Genomic DNA, 19039 nt, shown 5'->3' on the forward strand with positions numbered 1-19039 from the left:
ATACGGGGATATATGTATATGTATAACTGATTCACTTTGTTATAAAGCAGAAACTAACACACCATTGTAAAGCAATTATACTCCAATAAAGATGTTAAAAAAAAAAGATTAGATATTATTATTGTATCTGCCTCTTCAGCCTATACCCCACCTTCACACTACCCAGTAGGCTTATGTTTGTCCCTTAGATTGTGTTTTTTTCTTTAATCACTGATTCAATGCCATCTTAGAATGTTTTGCCTAATTTTTTTTCACCTTTCTGTTAAAACTTTCCCATGGTTTTTCTGGGTCATGAGTCATATCTCTTGTTTCGGTGAACGCTGACATTCTACTGAAGTTCATCAGTTCCCTAACTAGACCTCCACACATCTTTGGTTCTTTGGAATATTTTATCTTGCAGGGGATGTTGCTCTACATCTATCCTCTCTTCCTCCTTCCCCTCTAAAACAAGCCTTCCATTGAGTTTATTTGTAGAGCATGTTTGGTTCCTTTTTTGAGTTACTTTGCAGAAAGTAAATTAAGCCATGGAACCATCATACACATACCTCATACCAGAGCTTCTCTTCCTCTTAAGCGCTAATTTGAAAGCTTATCTCAAAGAACCTGCCCCTCTTGGGAATTCTCTGGTGGTCTAGTGGTTAGGACTCCACACTGTCACTGCTGAGGGCCTGGGTTCAATCCCTGGTTGGGGAACTAAAAATCCCAGAAGCCGCATGGTGCGGCCAAAAAAGGAAAAGAATCTGCCCCTCTTTAGAAGATCCACTATTTCTAACCAAATTCAACTTTATTTATGTTTTATTTCTTTTTTTCCTCTTTGTCTTTTTTTTCCCCTTTCCATTATACCCCATTCTTTAAGATGTGGATGAATGCCTGGAACCAGATATCTGCACAAATGGTACTTGCTCCAACCTCGAAGGATCCTACATGTGTTCGTGCCACAAGGGCTATACCCCAACTCCAGACCACAAGCACTGTAAAGGTAAATACTGTGATCAGATGTCTCATTTTTATTTGAACTGCACTTAAAAACATATTAGAGTAACTACCCTTAAAAAAGGGAAACATACTACCTGTCATTTATTTTGATTGAGCTACTTGGAGCACATTTTGGTTGGCATCTTTGAAAGTGACTCCTCATGGTGATTAAATACAGACCCTATCTGTTTACATAGAGAAAAACAGTGTTTTTTTAGAGAACATCTGTAAACCACAGATCTGTTTTGTTTTTTCCAGTTATAAAAACAATACATGCGGTTGTACAACTCTGTGAATACACTAAAAACTATTGAATTGTACACTTTAAATAGATGAATTATGTGGTGTGTGATTTTTATTTCAATACAATTGCTATTAAAAAACATGCATTTGCTCTACAAAATGTAGCAAATGCAGAAAGGTAAAAAAGATAAAGTAATCTTTCCACCTCATTTGTGGATATTCGTATCTCATGGATATTTTATATCATTATGTTCTGTGTACAGTTTTCTATCTTGCTTTTTGTCATTTAATAGTATATCATGAGCATTTTACATTTCATTAATAACTCTTTTCAAACATTAGTTTTAAAGGCAGTGTAATATCCCGGTGTATTGCTGTGTCACCATTTTCTTGCTGTTCTTCAGGTGTTGAACAACATACTTTTTCCAGCTTCTGATTATTATGTAAAAATAAAACCTAACAGGCATCTCTTTAAAAAATAAACCTTTGCCTGAATTTTCGGATTACTTCCTTATTTATAAAAGTGGAATAATCAGGCAAAATGTTCTGTGTTTAACTATTAAAGTGGAAGAACACTAATTTCTAATTTTAAAAGATTTAATTCTAAAAGATTTAATTCTAAAAGATTTAATATGTATTTTATGTGCTAATTTCCTAAACACTTCTAATTATTAAACACTTATTTCATACATCTGTTAAACATTTATATTTCCTCTTTTGTAAATTTGTTAATATCTTTTCCCATTAATCAAGTTTTTAAGTCAATGTGTATGAACACTTTATATATAGGATATATATATATAAACCTATGTACAGTGTATATATTTAACGTATACCGTTTTCTTTAGAATATTAGTGTAATTTGTCCAAGGTTTTGCTAATTTTTTAAACAATTTTTTAAGAAGTTTTCATTTTTTCTGTGGTTAAATCTATGGATTGTTTCCCTTCTGCTCTCTTCCATCACTTTTATACCTAAAAGCATGCTCTTTCAAAGGGAGAAAGAGGAAATAAGGAAAAAATTTTTTCTTTACTGTCTCAATGAAAGTGAAGGATCTAGGGTAGTGGTTAATTTATCACTGTGGTAGGGAAGCAGTAAACAGATACCCTACTACTGACCTGTAAGAATTGAAGCATCTTCCACTGGCAGTAGGGAATTCACAGACGTCTGAATTTGCTGCCTTACTCCTTCCATACAGCAAAATACTGTCCACTCCCAGGAGAGTGTATGAAGTAGGCACATCTCCCTTTTCTCCTGGTCCTTTCCCACATCCGCAGCTTTCCTTCTGAATCCTTAAGCTGGGCATCTCCTCAGAAAAAGTTAAACATGAGAATCACTTGAAAGGTATTATATCTTCCTTACATACAGGACTAATGGTGGCTGAAGGTCTCAGCATTAGAAGCCATTGTTAATCTTAATTTGATTGCTATATCTGGTTTATTGCCTGTCATGTTACTTTCTCTTCCCAGTCTGCCTGCTTCTTCTCATCTGCTTATTCATAAAAACCCTTGTAATCGGCCCGCACTTCATATTCCAGATTTGTCACCACTGCTTTCTTCAGTTTGAAATCTCTGTCCCATCCAAATGATGTCACAACTGCCCTGGGTATATTCTGTGCTTATTTTGACTCAAGTACTTGCTCATAATTATCCTGCCCTGCACACCGATCTTCTTCCTCACTACTGACCTGAATCCTGGCTCTTCCAGGGATTCACTATACAACCTTGGATAGATAATCTCAGGTTTCCTGATATCATGTCATCCCTAAAATTCGAGGATTGGACTCTCTAGAGGGAAAATGCACAGATTAGATACATGTTGAATGAATGACTCATTACCACCGTCTTCCTCTTGGCATTGCCATCCCAGATGAGCCTGCTCCTCTCTAGTCAGTCTCCCTACTACCTGAGAATTCACACCATCAGTTGATGCCACCCCTAGGAACACTCGTATTTTCTAGTCTCTGGGGCACTCTGCTGGGCTGCTGCAGAAGCTTCTATTCATCCTTCCTTTCCTTCCTCTCAAGTGTATGAAGGAACCAACATGTTCCAGGCACTGCATATGTTACCAAGAGGCTGAAATCTCTCAAAGAACTATTACGCATTGGAAGAGATGCAAACCTGCATCAGATAATTGGAGACAGTGAAGTACTAAGTGATGAAAGTTAAGTTGTCAGTGATGTCATGTGAATGTCATGTACTCCTGACATTAAGTGAGGACCAAAGCACTTTACCTCTGTGCTATTCTTTCCAAAAACCTGTAACCCCTGTCTTAATCATGAGAAAAACATCAGACAAGTCCAAATTGGGGACATTCTGTGGAATTCTGGCCCATATCCTCAAGGCAATTGACGTTGTCAAAACAAGGAAAGACTGACTGGAGAGATGAGACACCTGCATATAATGTGTTCCCCTGGATTGGATCCTGGAACAGAAAGAGGACCTGCGTAGAAAAACTGGTGAAATCTAAATAAGTCTGGAGTTTCGGGGTTTTTTCTTTTAAAAGGCAGTATGTCATATTCTAGCTGTGATACTCTGAAGCTGTGTTAGCTTGGATAAGTTATCTCATTTCGCCAGGGCTTACTTGCTCATCTGCAAGAAGGTAACAATGATGGCATCTGTGAGGGTTGATGTGAGGATTGCATGAGATAATATAGGGTAATGAGATATCAGAGATAATACATGGAGGATGAGATATAAGGCAGGGGCAGAGCATGACATTTTGTGGTAGATGTTGTTATTCACCGAATAATAGGCATGTACAAAGTTCTGCTGAAGCCAAGAAGTGTGTGACTAATTCAGATTGCATGCTTCTGGGAAGGCTTTGCAGAGGTGTCGCTATTTGAACTTGGTCTTAAAATATTGAATACAGAGGGGAGAAAACCTTAGCAGGCAGAGGAAACAGCACCGCATTGACTGTGTCTTCACCTCACTCAATGTACTGACAACTCTTTTCAGGTTGTAAATACATTATCTAGTGTATTAATCCATTACTTATTTGTATCTTTGTACATTTTAGTGCTGTATGTACTAAATGTATAAATACCCTAGAGATAGTCTCTATTTTAACTCTGAGCAGGACTTATAGTAATATGGGCAAAAAGTCCCTTAAAGAAATACATTTTGGGACTTCCCTGGTGGCACAGTGGTTAATAATCTGCCTGCCAATGCAGGGGACACGAGTTCGAGCCCTGATCCGGGAAGATCCCATATGCCACAGAGCACCTAAGCCCGTACGCCACAACTACTGAGCCTGCGCTCTAGAGCCCAAGAGTCACAACTACTGAAGCCCACACGCCTAGAGCCCATGCCCCGCAAAAAGAGAAGCCACCACAATGAGAAGCCCACACACCGCAATGAAGAGTAGCCCCTGCTCGCCGTAACTAGAGAAAGCCTGCGTGCAGCAACAGACCCAACACAGCCAAAATAAAAATAAAATAATAAATTGATTAAAAAAACCAAACAAACAAATACCTTTTGTGAAGAATAATATTTTCTGTTCACCTCTTGGCACAAGAGAGAGAAGACATTTGTCCTGCATGCCTATTTTATTAGAAAGTATTCTTTTGTCATAGGAATTTTGTCCCTCATCAGAAGAGGAAAAATGCTTTTTAATGTGTAGAATTATGCTGCCTCTGTTCCTGTGTCCTTTTAAAGACCCAAAGGTCACCTCATTCAAGATAACAGAGTTGCCTCGAGTTTTTCCAAATATGTGTATCATTACTTATAATGAATTACTTCTGACAGTCTTCCCAACATAAATGAGTAACTTATGTAAGATGTCTGGTGTATCCTGACAGTACTTGGAATGGAGGGTATAGTCTTGCTGCAGACATCTTCACATGGGAATGCTTAATTTTTCATCTTCTTTGAGAAAGTCAAAAAGAGGCCAAAGCATTAAAAATGTTGTCAGACGTTACGTGAGATCCAGCCAGCTACATGAGCTATTGTTGGTCTTAAATTCTTGAACTGACGTCTCAAGTATTTTATAGAATGTGCTGAAAGAAAACATGGTGTGGGCTCGTCTTTGCTGTCGACCACTTGAAAAGCTAGTAGACTGAGAATGCTGGAAAGGTGTAAAATCATTCATAAGACAAAATTCTTATTTAATTTCTCTATTGGTAGTCAACAGTTGGCAGCCAGGAATTATATATAAGCAAAAGGGATCAACTTCACAATAAGTGAAACAAAAGTTTCTAGTAAACTCAAGTAATTTCTGCAAGAAATTAAATCACAGAGCAGAAGCAAGAAGAACTACAATCCTGCAGGCTGGGGAACAAAAACCACATTCACAGAAAGATAGACAAGATGAAAAGGCAGAGGGCTATGTACCAGATGAAGGAACAAGATAAAATCCCAGAAAAACAACTAAATGAAGTGGAGATAGACAACCTTTCAGAAAAAGAATTCAGAATAATGATATTGAAGAAGATCCAGGACCTCGGAAAAAGAATAGAGGCAAAGATCGAGAAGATGCAAGAAATGTTTAACAAAGACCTACAAAAATTAAAGAACAAACAAACAGAGATGAACAATACAATAACTGAAATGAAAACTACACTACAAGGAATCAATAGCAGAATAACTGAGGCAGAAGAACAGACAAGTGCCCTGGAAGACAGAATGGTGGAATTCACTGCTGCAAAACAGAGTAAAGAAAAAAGAATAAAAAGAAGTGAAGACAGCCTAAGAGATCTCTGGGACAACATTAAACGCAACAACATTCGCATTATAGGGGTCCCAGAAGGAGAAGAGAGAGAGAAAGTACCAGAGAAAATATTTGAAGAGATTATAGTCAAAAACTTCCCTAACATGGGAAAGGAAATATCCACCCAAGTCCAGGAAGCGCAGCGAGTCCCATACAGGATAAACCCAAGGAGAAACATGCCGAGACACACAGTAATCAAACTGGCAAAAATTAAAGACAAAGAAAAATTATTGAAAGCAGCAAGGGGAAAAGGACAAATAACATACAAGGGAACTCCCATAAGGTTAACAGATGATTTCTCAACAGAAACTCTACAAGCCAGAAGGGAGTGGCATGATATACTTCAAGTGATGAAAGGGAAGAACCTACAACCAAGATTACTCGACCAGGCAAGGATCTCATTCAGATTCGATGGAGAAATCAAAAGCTTTACAGACAAGCAAAAGCTAAGAGAATTCAGCACCACCAAACCAGCTCTACAACAAATGCTAAAGGAACTGCTCTAAGTGGGAAACACAAAAGAAGAAAAGGACCTAGAAAAACAAACCCAAAACAATTAAGAAAATGGTCATATAGAGAATGGACTTGAGGATATGGGGAGGGGGAAGGGCAAGCTGTGATAAAGCGAGAGAGTGGCATGGACATATATACACTACCAAACATAAAATAGATAGCTAGTGGGAAGCAGCCGCATAGCACAGGGAGATCAGCTCGGTGTTTTGTGACCACCTAGAGGGGTGGGATAGGAAGGGTGAGGGAGGGAGATGCAAGAGGGAAGAGATATGGGAGCATATGTATATGTATAACTGATTCACTTTGTTATAAAGCAGAAACTAACACACCATTGTAAAGCAATTATACTCCAATAAAGATGTAAAAAAAAAAAAGAAGAGAGAAAATGGTCATAGGAACATACATATCGATAATTACCTTAAACGTGACTGGATTAAATGCTCCAACCAAAAGACACAGGCTTGCTGAATGGATACAAAAACAAGACCCATATATATGCTGTCTACAAGAGACCCACGTCAGACCTAGGAACACATACAGAGTGAAAGTGAGGGGATGGAAAAGATATTCCATGCAAATAGAAATCAAAAGAAAGCTGGAGTAGCTATACTCATATCAGATAAAATAGACTTTAAAATAAAGAATGTTACAATAGACAAGGAAGGACACTACATAATGATCAAGGGATCAATCCAAGAAGAAGATATAACAATTATAAATATATATGCACCCAACACAGGAGCACCTCAATACATAAGGCAACTGCTAACAGCTATAAAAGAGGAAATTGACAGTAACACAGTAAGAGTGGGGGACTTTAACACCTCACTTACACCAATGGACAGATCACCCAAAATGAAAAAAAAAAAATTAATAAATAAATAAATAAATAAATCAGAAACAAATTTCTGAACTCCAATTACATTAATAGTCAATGTGAGCTTTTTCAGGAAGCATAACCTGACACCTTGCTTGCATGAAGATAAAATTCAAAAGGTTAATGCCTCACTAGAGGTTAAGAAATGCAACTTTGCTCAGGAAACAGGTAATTGTCAGTGATACTTGAGGGAAAGGACTGTGCAGTTAATTGAGTTCTCCTGGCAAAAACTTGTAGATGCAAGGGGGGAAAGTGGTGGACGAGGGGCGTGGTGGTGGGATGAATTGGGAGATTGGGATTGACATGTATACACTAATATGTATAAAATGGATAACTAATAAGAACCTGCTAGATAAAAAATTTTTTAAAAACCTTGTAGATGCATTTTAAGTAACAGGATATTTTCAGAAGGAAGCACTAGTCAGACATTGATCTTTAGGATGTGATTTCCTTAAAACAAGTTCTGCTCTTTTAAGATCAGGACTCCTCTCTCCCACCCTGAGTACAGGGCTGGTGTGTTTTCATCCATGGTCTCCACTAATCCTCACAGCAGACCTGTGGTGGAGGTGGTGAAGCTCAGTCCTACCATATTTTAATGATCATAAACTCTTACAAACTGACTAGCTCTTCAGCAGAACCTTCTGAGGCTGTATCCTCATAGAGAAGGCAAGACAGCGCTATCTAATTAGATCAGACCAACCTGACAGCCAAACAAAAGTGTTTAGAAAACACACGCTGCTTCTACCACAAGTGTTCAAGGTATTGAGGAGGCCAGGCTTTTCTTCATTCGTGTAAATTCATATCCACGACTAGGAAACTTATACAGAATTATGTTCTTTCTCAGTCAAGAGCTCTATGTTTATTCAAGGCATTTGAAAAAAAGTCCTCACTCATCACTTTCTCCTTAGACATTCCAACATCTATCATCAAAACATCATGCCTCTCGGCTTTCCTTGTTACTTTGAAAATGAGCTCAGTGTCCTTTAACACAACTGTTTGACCTTATACTTTTCCAGGTTCTTCTAGTACAGTAGAAATCTCTATTTCCTCCCATAACTGCTTCCATTATGGTTTTGTTTTTTAAATTCTTGGGAGAGTTTGAATTCTGACTTTTTTCTGCCTTCTACAGGTCTGCAAACTGCCTCGTAGCCATTTGTGCTGAGGTTCTTTCTTTTTTCAACTCTAAAATATTTCATATTGTGTTTGTGCTATATCCAAAGTATGAGAGAGAGAGAGATGGCAAAGAGCTTGATGTTGTATTGAAAACAATTTTACTTCATCATAAATTTATCATCTATTTGTAATCATTTCTTTTCTACAGTTCAGCATACTGAGGTTGATGGTTGGTACACTGGTGGGCTGATTCAAACTAGAATGTAGAGTGCCTCACCTAGGAGAAGTACTATTATTTTTGTGATAATAACCCCAGAATGCATTGGAAAGGGCAGAGCCTTTTTTTCTGCTTATTAAAAAGTTTCTATTGTGGTTCATGCCTTAAAAGGCCAGCCTGGAAATGGAAGGCTTTGAGGGCAGTAGCTTGGTTTACAGTCTCAAACTTTAGCTAATGGGGTGTTTAGATATAAGAACTAATGTAAACAGTTGTCATTGTGTTTACAGATGTTGACGAATGTCAGCAAGGGAATCTGTGCATAAACGGGCAGTGCAAGAACACCGAGGGCTCCTTCAGGTGTACCTGTGGGCAGGGCTACCAGCTGTCAGCAACAAAAGACCAGTGTGAAGGTAGGAGTGTAGCACCATGAACTACTGTGATTGCAGTTTAAGGCACGTGCCTACAAAAAAATGTGCACTCAGTAAAGTGAGTGGGTTTTGAGAAACTACCTACGTGATTGTTTTATTGTGCCAGAAATCAAGGGACTTACACTTAAGTCAGGAAAGTCAATGAAACAGGATGGGAAAAGTCTAAATTTGAAAACTAAGGTATTAGTGGTCAGTGGCTGGGCATTACTATTGGAAAGAAAAATGGTTACTCTGTGTAATTCCTTACTTGCAGAAAATCAATTGTATTAAAATCATTTGAAAGTTTCACCTAATAGGATTAACACTCAGAAGCGAATTATGTCAGCCGGGTATTATGTTTTGGAATATTAATGATCTAGTTTTTGTATGCATTGAGCTTTTTAAAATTCTTACTTTAAAAAAAAATAATCACTAAACAAGACTTTTCAGGAAGACTGAAATAGCATCCCCCTTATACTCAGGGATAAAGTTTGTGAAATATACCCTGTTCCTACAGGTGATAGTGAGGATTTTGGACCTCACTGGGGTTGACCTTAGACTTAAAAAAAGTATTTTTCTTCATTGAACTTCATACAGAATTACAGATTGGCCCTTCAACAACACATGTTTGAACTGCGTGTGTCCATTTATACGCAGATTTTTTTCAGTGAATACTTAGTAGAGTACTACACGATCTGTGGTTGGTTGAATCCTCAGATGCAGAACTGTGGAGACAGAAGACCAACTGTCAGGTTAAATGCAAATTTTTGACTGTGTGGTGGTTGGCCCCCCTAACCCCCTCATTGTTCAAGGGTCAACTGTACTTCACTTTCCAACAAGTATATGCTTCCTGAGCTTGAAAATACTATGGTATCACCAGTGACAAGCACAAGTGTCCAGAGTTCCTGAAAAGAAATGTCATTTAAACGTCATTTATTTAAGAATACACATTGTACTTGATCAGTTGTTTTATTATAGGGAAACAAATCATATCCATGTCTGTATGTAAACTTTAGATATTTAATAAGTAGAAAGGTCTCCTGAGGTAGTGTTATAAAAGAGACAATGTATGGTGGTCCTACAAAGGGATCTACCAATATTATCATAACCTTCTTCAATTATCCCTTTCTAGAACAAAGAGAGTCATTACAATACCTAATCTAGAGGTGAAGAATGATCAAACACACACAAACACACTCATGTACACAGATAAATTAAGTAATTTGTTCTAGATTCTGGTCCCTCTCAAAGTTTTTATACTTTATTTAATGAATCCTGACCTTTACAGTGTGTGTGATAAGGGTAGACGTCCACCCATAATGTAATAAGACTATCGTGTTCATAGTCCTTCCTTTTGAAGAGCCAGAGATGTCACTCGTAGAGATAAGTCAGACACAGGAGAATCACCCACCAGGTTAGAAATAGGGGCAAACCAATGTTAGGTGCTAAATGCCAGGATGATCAGAATGATGCTATAAAGCAGAGTAGGATAGAACAGTGGTGTAGGGTCCCTGTGGTGTTAACTCTTGCAGAATCACATTGCCAGACGTAGATACACATATGCAAAATGTGATGAATAAAGTTGATCGGCAAACAACATGAAATAAGTGCCTGCTGATTGTTGAAACGCTAGGTCATCTAAGGAGTAAAAAGAGATGTGGTAGACAGAGGCCCTGCCTCAGGAAAGCCAGAATCTGATGGTGAAGGTAAATGATGGAATACATGCAATATATTATCATGCCTTTTGTGTGTGGATATGACGCAGGCACGTGTGTGAGCCTGAGCTCAGGATTGCGGTTACAAAACAAATAATCTCTAAGCAGAGGATGTGTGTGCCAAGCAAGAGAGATTCAGAAGCAATGTAGGTATCAAATGGGCTGAGAGCCCATTTGAAGGACAATTAGATTTGCCCAGAAAATCATTGAGAGAGAGAAGGTGGAAGCCTGATTGCTAGGGGTCTAAAGGGTAAATTACTGAAAAAGAAGACCTTCACGCCATGACACTTTTCAATCAGGGGGGTCAGCAAACTTCTCCTGTAAAGGGCCAGATAGTATATGAATGTGTGGTGCTATTTTCCAATAAAACTTTATTTATAATGGCAGTGGTGGGCTGTAGCTTGCTGACCCCTGCTTAGACTATCACAGGCCTTAGTGCTTTTAAACTCAGAGTGTTAAACTTGAACCTATAGAAGGAATTCCAAGAAGCTTCGTTGTGATTCCCAGATTACAGCCAAGTATTTGCCCCTCATCAGTGACGAGTGGAATTAATATGTAGAGATTCTCAGCTCATTGCTTAAAATTTTAAACTCATCTGGTTTTCCCTACAGGGATATTAATGAGTGACCTTTTACTAGAGGTCAGTTTGAATCACATAATGAAAATTCTAAATTAATTAGAAACCAGATAGTTTATAGACCTCCTTTACATGAATGATTAAAAACTCACTTTTAAAGCACCACTTCTAAGTTTCTTTTTACTCTCTTGCTCATAGATATTGATGAATGCCAGCACCGTCACCTCTGCAGTAATGGGCAGTGCAGGAACACGGAGGGCTCCTTCCGCTGTGTTTGTGACCAGGGTTACAGAGCGTCCGCCCTTGGAGACCATTGTGAAGGTGAGAATTGCTTTTGAATGCAGAATCATAAAATGTGAGAATCAGGATCAGGGAAATCTGGACATCATCCTGGCCTCTGTCCTTGACCCCATACTTTTGACTTCACAGTTGAGGACACGAGGTCCCTGCAAGATACTTTCCCCATGGTCACACAAATAGTGCCAAGAAGTGCATAGAATCAAGGTTTTCCTTACACTACTCAGAGCAGGTATGCCAGAAGAATTATGCCAGCTAAATGAATAAAGAATCAGTTTAACTTTTCTCAGCTGTGGATGGTTTATCCTGGGTGTATAGTTCTGTATAGCATCCATTGGGATGCAGGACTAGTGGTACCAACGATCCAAGTAAGTGAAGACAAGTTAATTTTCCAGAAAAATGTAAAGTTTTTAAAGCCAGACTTTAATTCAATTTTGAGCTTTTCACATAAAATATTTCTTCAAGATAACCCATGTGTACAGCATTTGTGAGCTGTTAACCACTTTCACTACCTGCCTTGGCTCAGAACCCCTTTGGGTGGTCAGAGCTGCTGAAGCTGCCTGTCACCAGCCTATCACTTGTGAATTCTCTGTGTTCACTGTGTGTTTTTCCCACTCATCTGCTGATTTGCTGCATTTAGACCCTGTCAGTTATGAAAGCAGAAATGTGAACATGGCAGGGTTTGCCTCACATGGTGAGGTGGTGTCTGCTTGAGGGTCTGAACCCCACCTTTGATAGAAGAGAATGAGCTTTTCACTGATTGGTTTTGTGGCACATACTTCAGTGGCCCCAGATACTTTTGGACTTTTCAGTCCCATTGGTTGGGAAAGATCAACTGTATTGTATCCTTCTCTTCTGACCAGGGAACTTGGCTCAGTCACAACCTGTCCGGAGGGCAATTGGTACCGTTTCAGAGGTGTTAAAATGTACATTATTGTTGAATCAGTGGGTCATCTTCTAGGATTTTATCCTAAGGTAATAATGTTTTTCAGAGGGTTAATACAACCAGTGAAAAGTTGTAATCAACATACCTATTGAAAAAATAGGCAAATGATCAAGTGATAAGTCATAATAACAATAATAATTGGTTGTCTGAAAACTATGGATGGGGAACTCTCCAATATATGGGTAAATGTTGATGATTCAACATAGTGGCAATGCAAGATGGAGGAGGCGGCCGTTTTTCTGGGAGCCAGTCATGGAAGAATCTATTCTAGAAGTAAGGAGGTGGTAGGGCACATGCTAAGGCACTGAAAACCTACACTGACCACCAGTATGTTTTCTGCCCTAATTCCTGGCCTAGCCAAGAGGATAACCAGGCCATTGACTAAGTCTTGGGTAATGGGTGCTTATTATAGGACATGTTCCTCTATTTTGGCTGTTTTAATATGTAACCATTTCACCAGAAGTCCAATATTTTTATTCTAAAACCATCCATTTCATGAAAAGCCAAATAAAAACGTTTCCCCAGCTTCCTTGGCGTTATTAATATATATGTTCCATAAGAAAGCTTCTTTTTAAGTATATAATCAGACTCTTTTCTCTTCAAGTCAGGACTAATTTCCCTAGTGTCTTAGGTTATAAATAGGACTGGAGTCCAGTCAATTAATTCAGAGCTCCCTTTGAAACGATATTAGCACTTCAGCCTGCTAATTCCCAACTAGCACTGTTTCTGACCCTTCCCAGTCTTATGCAGCTGTAATTAACTGAGCTGTGACGGCTCACTTACCTTTCACAGCTGTGGGAGGAAGAGCCCTCTTTCTTGTTGGCATTTCTATTTACATGTGTAATTTTCCTCTTCTAACTCTGGCAGAGACTTGTTTTCTTACAGCGTTATCCTGCAGTCCTGCTGGCCTTCTCGTGGAGTCAGAATCCCAAGCATTGTGCTGATTTCTGTGGGCAACATATGCCAGCACACTCAGTAGCCACTCACTCTGTGATTCTGGGTGGCCTCAGTTGTCCTGGTTATTAGAGGTCTTGGCATCTCAGCCTTCAAAGGCTCTGCCTCTGACTTGTTTTCCCTCCAGGCACAGTCTCTGCTTCCATGCCTACCTTGGCACCTTCCCCAGCCCCTTGCTGTGGTTGCTCCATGCTAGTCCCTTGCAAAGCCTGAGAAGAAGATTCATGATTTACTCTGTCTTCCTATGACCCTTCTCTGTTGGTCATTTCTTTGCAGACCAAATCGAAAAAGGGAAGAAGTGCTAGTATTTCTTACCTTCTGACATTTCTTTCCAAGTCAGAGTCATCCATTTATTCATTTATGCATTCATTCAACAAAAATTTGAGTGTCAAGGATGTGCCAGGCACTGTTCTAGGTGCAGGATGTACAGCAATAAACCAAACAGACAAAAAGTCCTGCCCTCGTGGAGCTTACATTTTAGTGAGGGAGATAACAATAAAAATGATAACTAAATAAACTGTATAGTTTGTTAAATGGCAGTAAATGTTAAGGGGAAAATTAAAGTGGGGTACGTGGGGGGTGCGGAGGGAGGGAGGGAGAGTGATGGTCTTAAATAAGTAGGCAAGCAGAGGTTAGCCTGAGATGATGACATTTGATTATTTCTGGGGGAGTGTTCCATGAAAAGGCTTTGTGGAGGAGATTAAGAGCTTGACTTGGGCATTTTCAGTTTGTGTTGCCTACAGTGGGTATCCACATGAAGATATCCGAAAGACAATTGGACCTATGTGTTTGGAATTCAGGGGTGAGTTCTGAGCTGGGATGCATCAGCATGTAGACAGTATTTAAAGCCATGAAGTTGGATGGGATCACCAAGGGAGTGAATGTAGCTAGAAGAGAGAAGTTGTCCAAAGACTGAGTCCTTGTCCCTCATTTATTTAGAAGTGAGGAGGTGATAAGGAACAAGCAGAGGGGATTGAGAAAAAGTGGCAAGTGAAGGAGCAAAACCAGAATCCAAGAGAACATTTCAAAGAGGGTGTGATGAGCTTGTGTCAAACATTGCTGCTAGGCAAGATGAGGACCAAAAGTTGACCATGGCATCTAGTCAGGTGGAGGTCCTTGGTGACTGCCAAAGCAGTCTCAGTGGAGAGGTGACCACGACTGACTGTTGCTATCCTTAAAGCCGGATGGCCAACTCCTAGAAGAAATTCCTCTTTCATATCACCCTAGTCGGTGGTGTCAGACAATCCCACATCAGGCTCTCTTAATATTCCACCTACTCTTTTTTTTGCTTTTGAAGATAGAGATCTTGCAAAATTTTTAAACTAAACCAGACTCTAACATAGTGCACTGGGTTTTAAAATCTGTACAATTATTTATAAACATTTTTAAAATGCTTCCTTTTACTCTCATATACATTATTTCTCTTAGATTTTGGAAAGTGAATGAAAATTATTTTAGGATAGGGTGAACAAAGCTGACACGTTTCCATTATGCTGAGGCACATATATTGGTAATAGAGTTGTTCCTGAAATTCATATCCTCAGGATTCTACTTGCTTTATTTTGAATTGAGATTTTTCACGTAATGCTAATGATCAAATGTGCCTTTTCTTATTTTGTTGTCTCAATTTCCGAAAGAGCAAAGAAAGAAAGGTACATCTAAAAATGGACCTCCAACTCAACACCTGTTAGCATGGCTGTGGAGCTATTAGAATAAATATGGAACAGTTGGAACTCTCTTACCTTGCTGGTGGGAATGTAACATGATACAGCCACATTAGAAACTTCAAAAGTGAAACCTACTATGTGACCCAGCCATTCTATTCCTAGGAATTTACTCAAGGAAAATGAAAGCATATATGCACACAAAGACTTAAACATGAATGTTTATCAAAACTTCATTCATAATAGCAAAACTGTAAACAGTCCAAATACTCATTATAGGCGAAGGGTAAACAAATCGTGGTACATTCATACAATAGAACACTACTCAGCAATAATGAGGAGAGAGCTGTTGATACACATGACAGCCTGGATGACTCTCAAAAACACTGTGCTGAGCAGAAGAAGCCAAACAGAATAGGGGTACAAGTAACCTTTTGGGGCAATGGAAATGCCTATACCTTTTTGGTAATGATTGGTCCAGGTTATTCCTTCAGTACATGGTTTTTGTTTTTTTTTTTTGGGGGGGCTGCATTGGGTCTTTGTTGCTGCGTGCAGGCTTTCTCTAGTTGCGGCGAGCGGGGGCTACTCTTCGTTGCAGTGCACGGGCTTCTATTGTGGTGGCTTCTCTTGTTGCAGAGCACAGGCTCTAGGCACGTGGGCTTCAGTCGTTGCAGCACGCGGGCTCAGTAGTTGTGGCTCATGGGCTGTAGAGCGCAGGCTCAGTAGTTGTGGCGCATGGGCTTAGTTGCTCCATGGCATGTGGGATCTTCCCAGACCAGGGCTCGAACCCGTGCCCCTGCATTGGCAGGCGGATTCTTAACTGCTGTGCCACCAGGGAATGTTTTATGGCAGTACATGTTTTATGGCAAAGATCCATAAACAGTAGACTAGAATATCCCCATTTGGCTCAACCACTTCAAAATCATGAAATAAGCAGAGAGTTGGGGCTTAAGAATTATTTTCACAGAATTTATATCTAAAAACCTTTTCTCAATTAAATTTGGTTCCACTTTCAGGAATCTTGATCTACCAAAGGTCAGTTAATCAGTGAATAAACCTTTGTTGGCATAGTCAGGCTTTGCAGGAGACACTTAGTCCTCCGTGCTGTTATCTTTCTTAATTGTGCATGATGGTTCCTTTACGGATTCTTTCACAGAAATTATAACACCCAAGGCATTAGATTAACAGGAATGGAGATTTTAAGGTCAGACTGAGAGACTAAGGAAAATGTCACCAAGCTTTATGTTTGTCACTACAGAATGACATTCTTACAAAGGTGTGTCATTAATTCCTTAAAAAGCATTGCATTTGCAATGATGTTAAGAATCCAGCAGTGGATCCTTACAGATATAAATTGATACAGAAATGCCCGTGCCTTGATTGTGATAGTGGTCACAAGAATGTGTCTACATTTGTCAAAACTCATTGAACTGGACTCTTAGACACATTCGTTTTATGTAAATTATACTTCAGTGAAGTTGGAGAAACACACTAAAGAAGAAGTGATAAATCACTTTAGTTGTGACGGAGTCACATCAGCATTGTTTTACATTTTAGGATCTAGTATTCAGAAACACTTTAAAAATGGGTGAACCTCATAATAATTTATTTTGATAGAATGAAATTATAAGGTGCTTCTCTTTTATCTGCCCCATGAATGGTACGGAAGGCAGTTAATTAGTTGCTTGGGTTCTATGAGGAATATTTAATTCCTGTGCCCACATTTTCAACCAGACAGCGAGAATAAGGCAGCAACAGTCTCCATATTCACTTCTTCCTGGACCTCCTCATGTATTTTAGCAGCAATCATAATTATTAGCAAGAAATGCCATAACATGCCAAATTTCTGAGAAAACAAAGAAGGTTTTGTTCTTTAGGTTTCTTCAGTGCTAATAATTTGAATCCTACACATACAACAGAATCGGGGCTCATGGAGTGTGTTAGGAATAATGAGCTCTGACTAGGAGTAAATGAGGTAATAAACAGCCCTAGTGAAAGATCTGCCTCGAGTTCATGCAGCAAGGGGGGGTCATTAATTGTCTTACATGCTCACAGTCAAGACCCATTATTGGTTACATAAACCATTTTTAGTTGCATATTTGTTATAAGTACATACGTTAGAAAAAATCCAGGCAACATTATACCTGTTTATGATAACTGCTGAGTAAGTGACTTTTGATTTTGTTGACTCCCTTGCCCGCCAAAAGCTCTTCTTCCCGCTCTGCCACTTTCCACCCTGCTGTCAAGGCTCCAAGTAAGTTCCTTATGTTACCCAGGCCACCTTTGACTTCTGTAGTGTCTATTCTCTAAATTCATGTGACACTGGAAGTTGGTTTTAGTCTTTTGACAAATATCTTTTTTGACAATTCTTATGTTAAATTATTTTGAACTTATAAAGCAAGTCAATATTTTTGTGTTTTTTCTTATTAATATAATTTGGGTTTTTTGGTACAATCATTTTCCTTTGGAGGCAGGGAGCATGCCAAGTACTTTAAAAATCTTTCCTGTAATGCATAATATAGGATCTTGTATAAATAGATGCTCAAGATATTCTTATTTGAGGAATAATTTTATTCTCTTATCATCACGGAGAATTTAACCAAGTAAATTACTGTTTGTTATAGAATCTTTACTTTCCTCTTTGAATTGATTTTATTTGATGTTAAAACTTGTTTATTTATTGTGCAAAGCTAAAATCCTTTCAAAATATTTCATTTCTCAAAAACTCTAAAAGGTAAACGTCATCCATTTAAAATCATGCGTTATGAGAGATGTAAAATAGTGTTCATTTATGAGTCTGGTGTGTAAACATAAGGAAAATGTTTTTCTAAATACATTTTGTTTTGTCAATTGACTTGTAGATATCAACGAGTGCTTGGAGGACAATAGTGTTTGCCAGGGAGGAGACTGCATTAATACTGAAGGGTCCTATGATTGTACTTGTCCGGATGGATTCCAGCTAAATGACAATAAAGGATGTCAAGGTACTTCTCTCTCCATCTTCTAAACTATAATTTACATTATTGTTCAGTTCTGCGTTGCTTCCTGATGATAGTCTGCGGTTTTACCACTTTATATGTAAGTGAGCTATGCCAATTTGTATTTGTATAATATTTTTCTTGAGTCTACATCAAGTACAGGAAGTTCTCGCTTTGCACTGCACCATGTTAACTGAAACTCATGTGTTTTGGAACTGTGTCCTAGCTTTGTGTGCTTCTGTGGTAACTGAGATCACCTGTACTTTGCTGTTCCTTCCATGGGCCAACCTTGGTACTTGATTCTAAATTATCTTCTAGCTTTTTTATCTCCTTCATGGGTCTATTTAATTTTGTCCCGTAGCTGATATATATCTGCTTTTTTTTTTTTCCTGATCCCTGTTTTTATCCAGTATCCAGCTTCTCCTCTCCCCCAAAAACCTCACTAATGTTTTGGTCACAATTATAGAGGACAGGATTTTATGTTTTTTCAAAGTGCTATCATGTTTAATCTCCTAAACAGCAGTCCTCCTCCCCTCATCTGTGGTTTCACCTTCTGCAGTTTGTTACCCACAGTCAGCTGCAGTCAGAAAATATTAGGTAGAAAATTCCAGAAACAATTCACAAGTTTTAGATTGCTCACTGTTCTAAGTAGTGTAATGAAATCTCGTTCCATCCCATTTCATCCCACCCGGAGCATGTATCATCCCTTTGTCCAACGTGTCTCATCTGTTAGTCACTTAGTAGCCATCTCCGTCGTCAGATCCACTGTCGAGGTATCACAGTTCCTGTGTTCCAGTAACTCTTATTTTACCTAATAATAGTTCCAGAGCACAAGGGTAGTGATTCAGCAATTTGGAT

At 38.8% G+C, this 19039-nt stretch overlaps 1 protein-coding gene across 6 annotated transcripts in view; it reads left to right on the forward strand.

The window, feature by feature from the left end:
- Window positions 1-19039, forward strand: part of LTBP1 (latent transforming growth factor beta binding protein 1) — a gene marked incomplete at its 5' end in the record, with an annotated part of 426899 nt that overhangs the window by 323297 nt on the left and 84563 nt on the right. For all 6 annotated transcript variants that reach the window (XM_082672355.1, XM_082672356.1, XM_082672357.1 and 3 more), the window contains 4 exons: window positions 857-979; window positions 8931-9053; window positions 11541-11663; window positions 18065-18187. In XM_082672355.1, the coding sequence (XP_082528481.1) occupies window positions 857-979; window positions 8931-9053; window positions 11541-11663; window positions 18065-18187 (492 nt within the window). The remainder of the gene's footprint in view (window positions 1-856; window positions 980-8930; window positions 9054-11540; window positions 11664-18064; window positions 18188-19039) is intronic.

This window comes from Grampus griseus (assembly GCF_964374135.1).
Source record: "Grampus griseus genome assembly, chromosome: 15".
Lineage (NCBI taxonomy): Eukaryota > Metazoa > Chordata > Mammalia > Artiodactyla > Delphinidae > Grampus > Grampus griseus.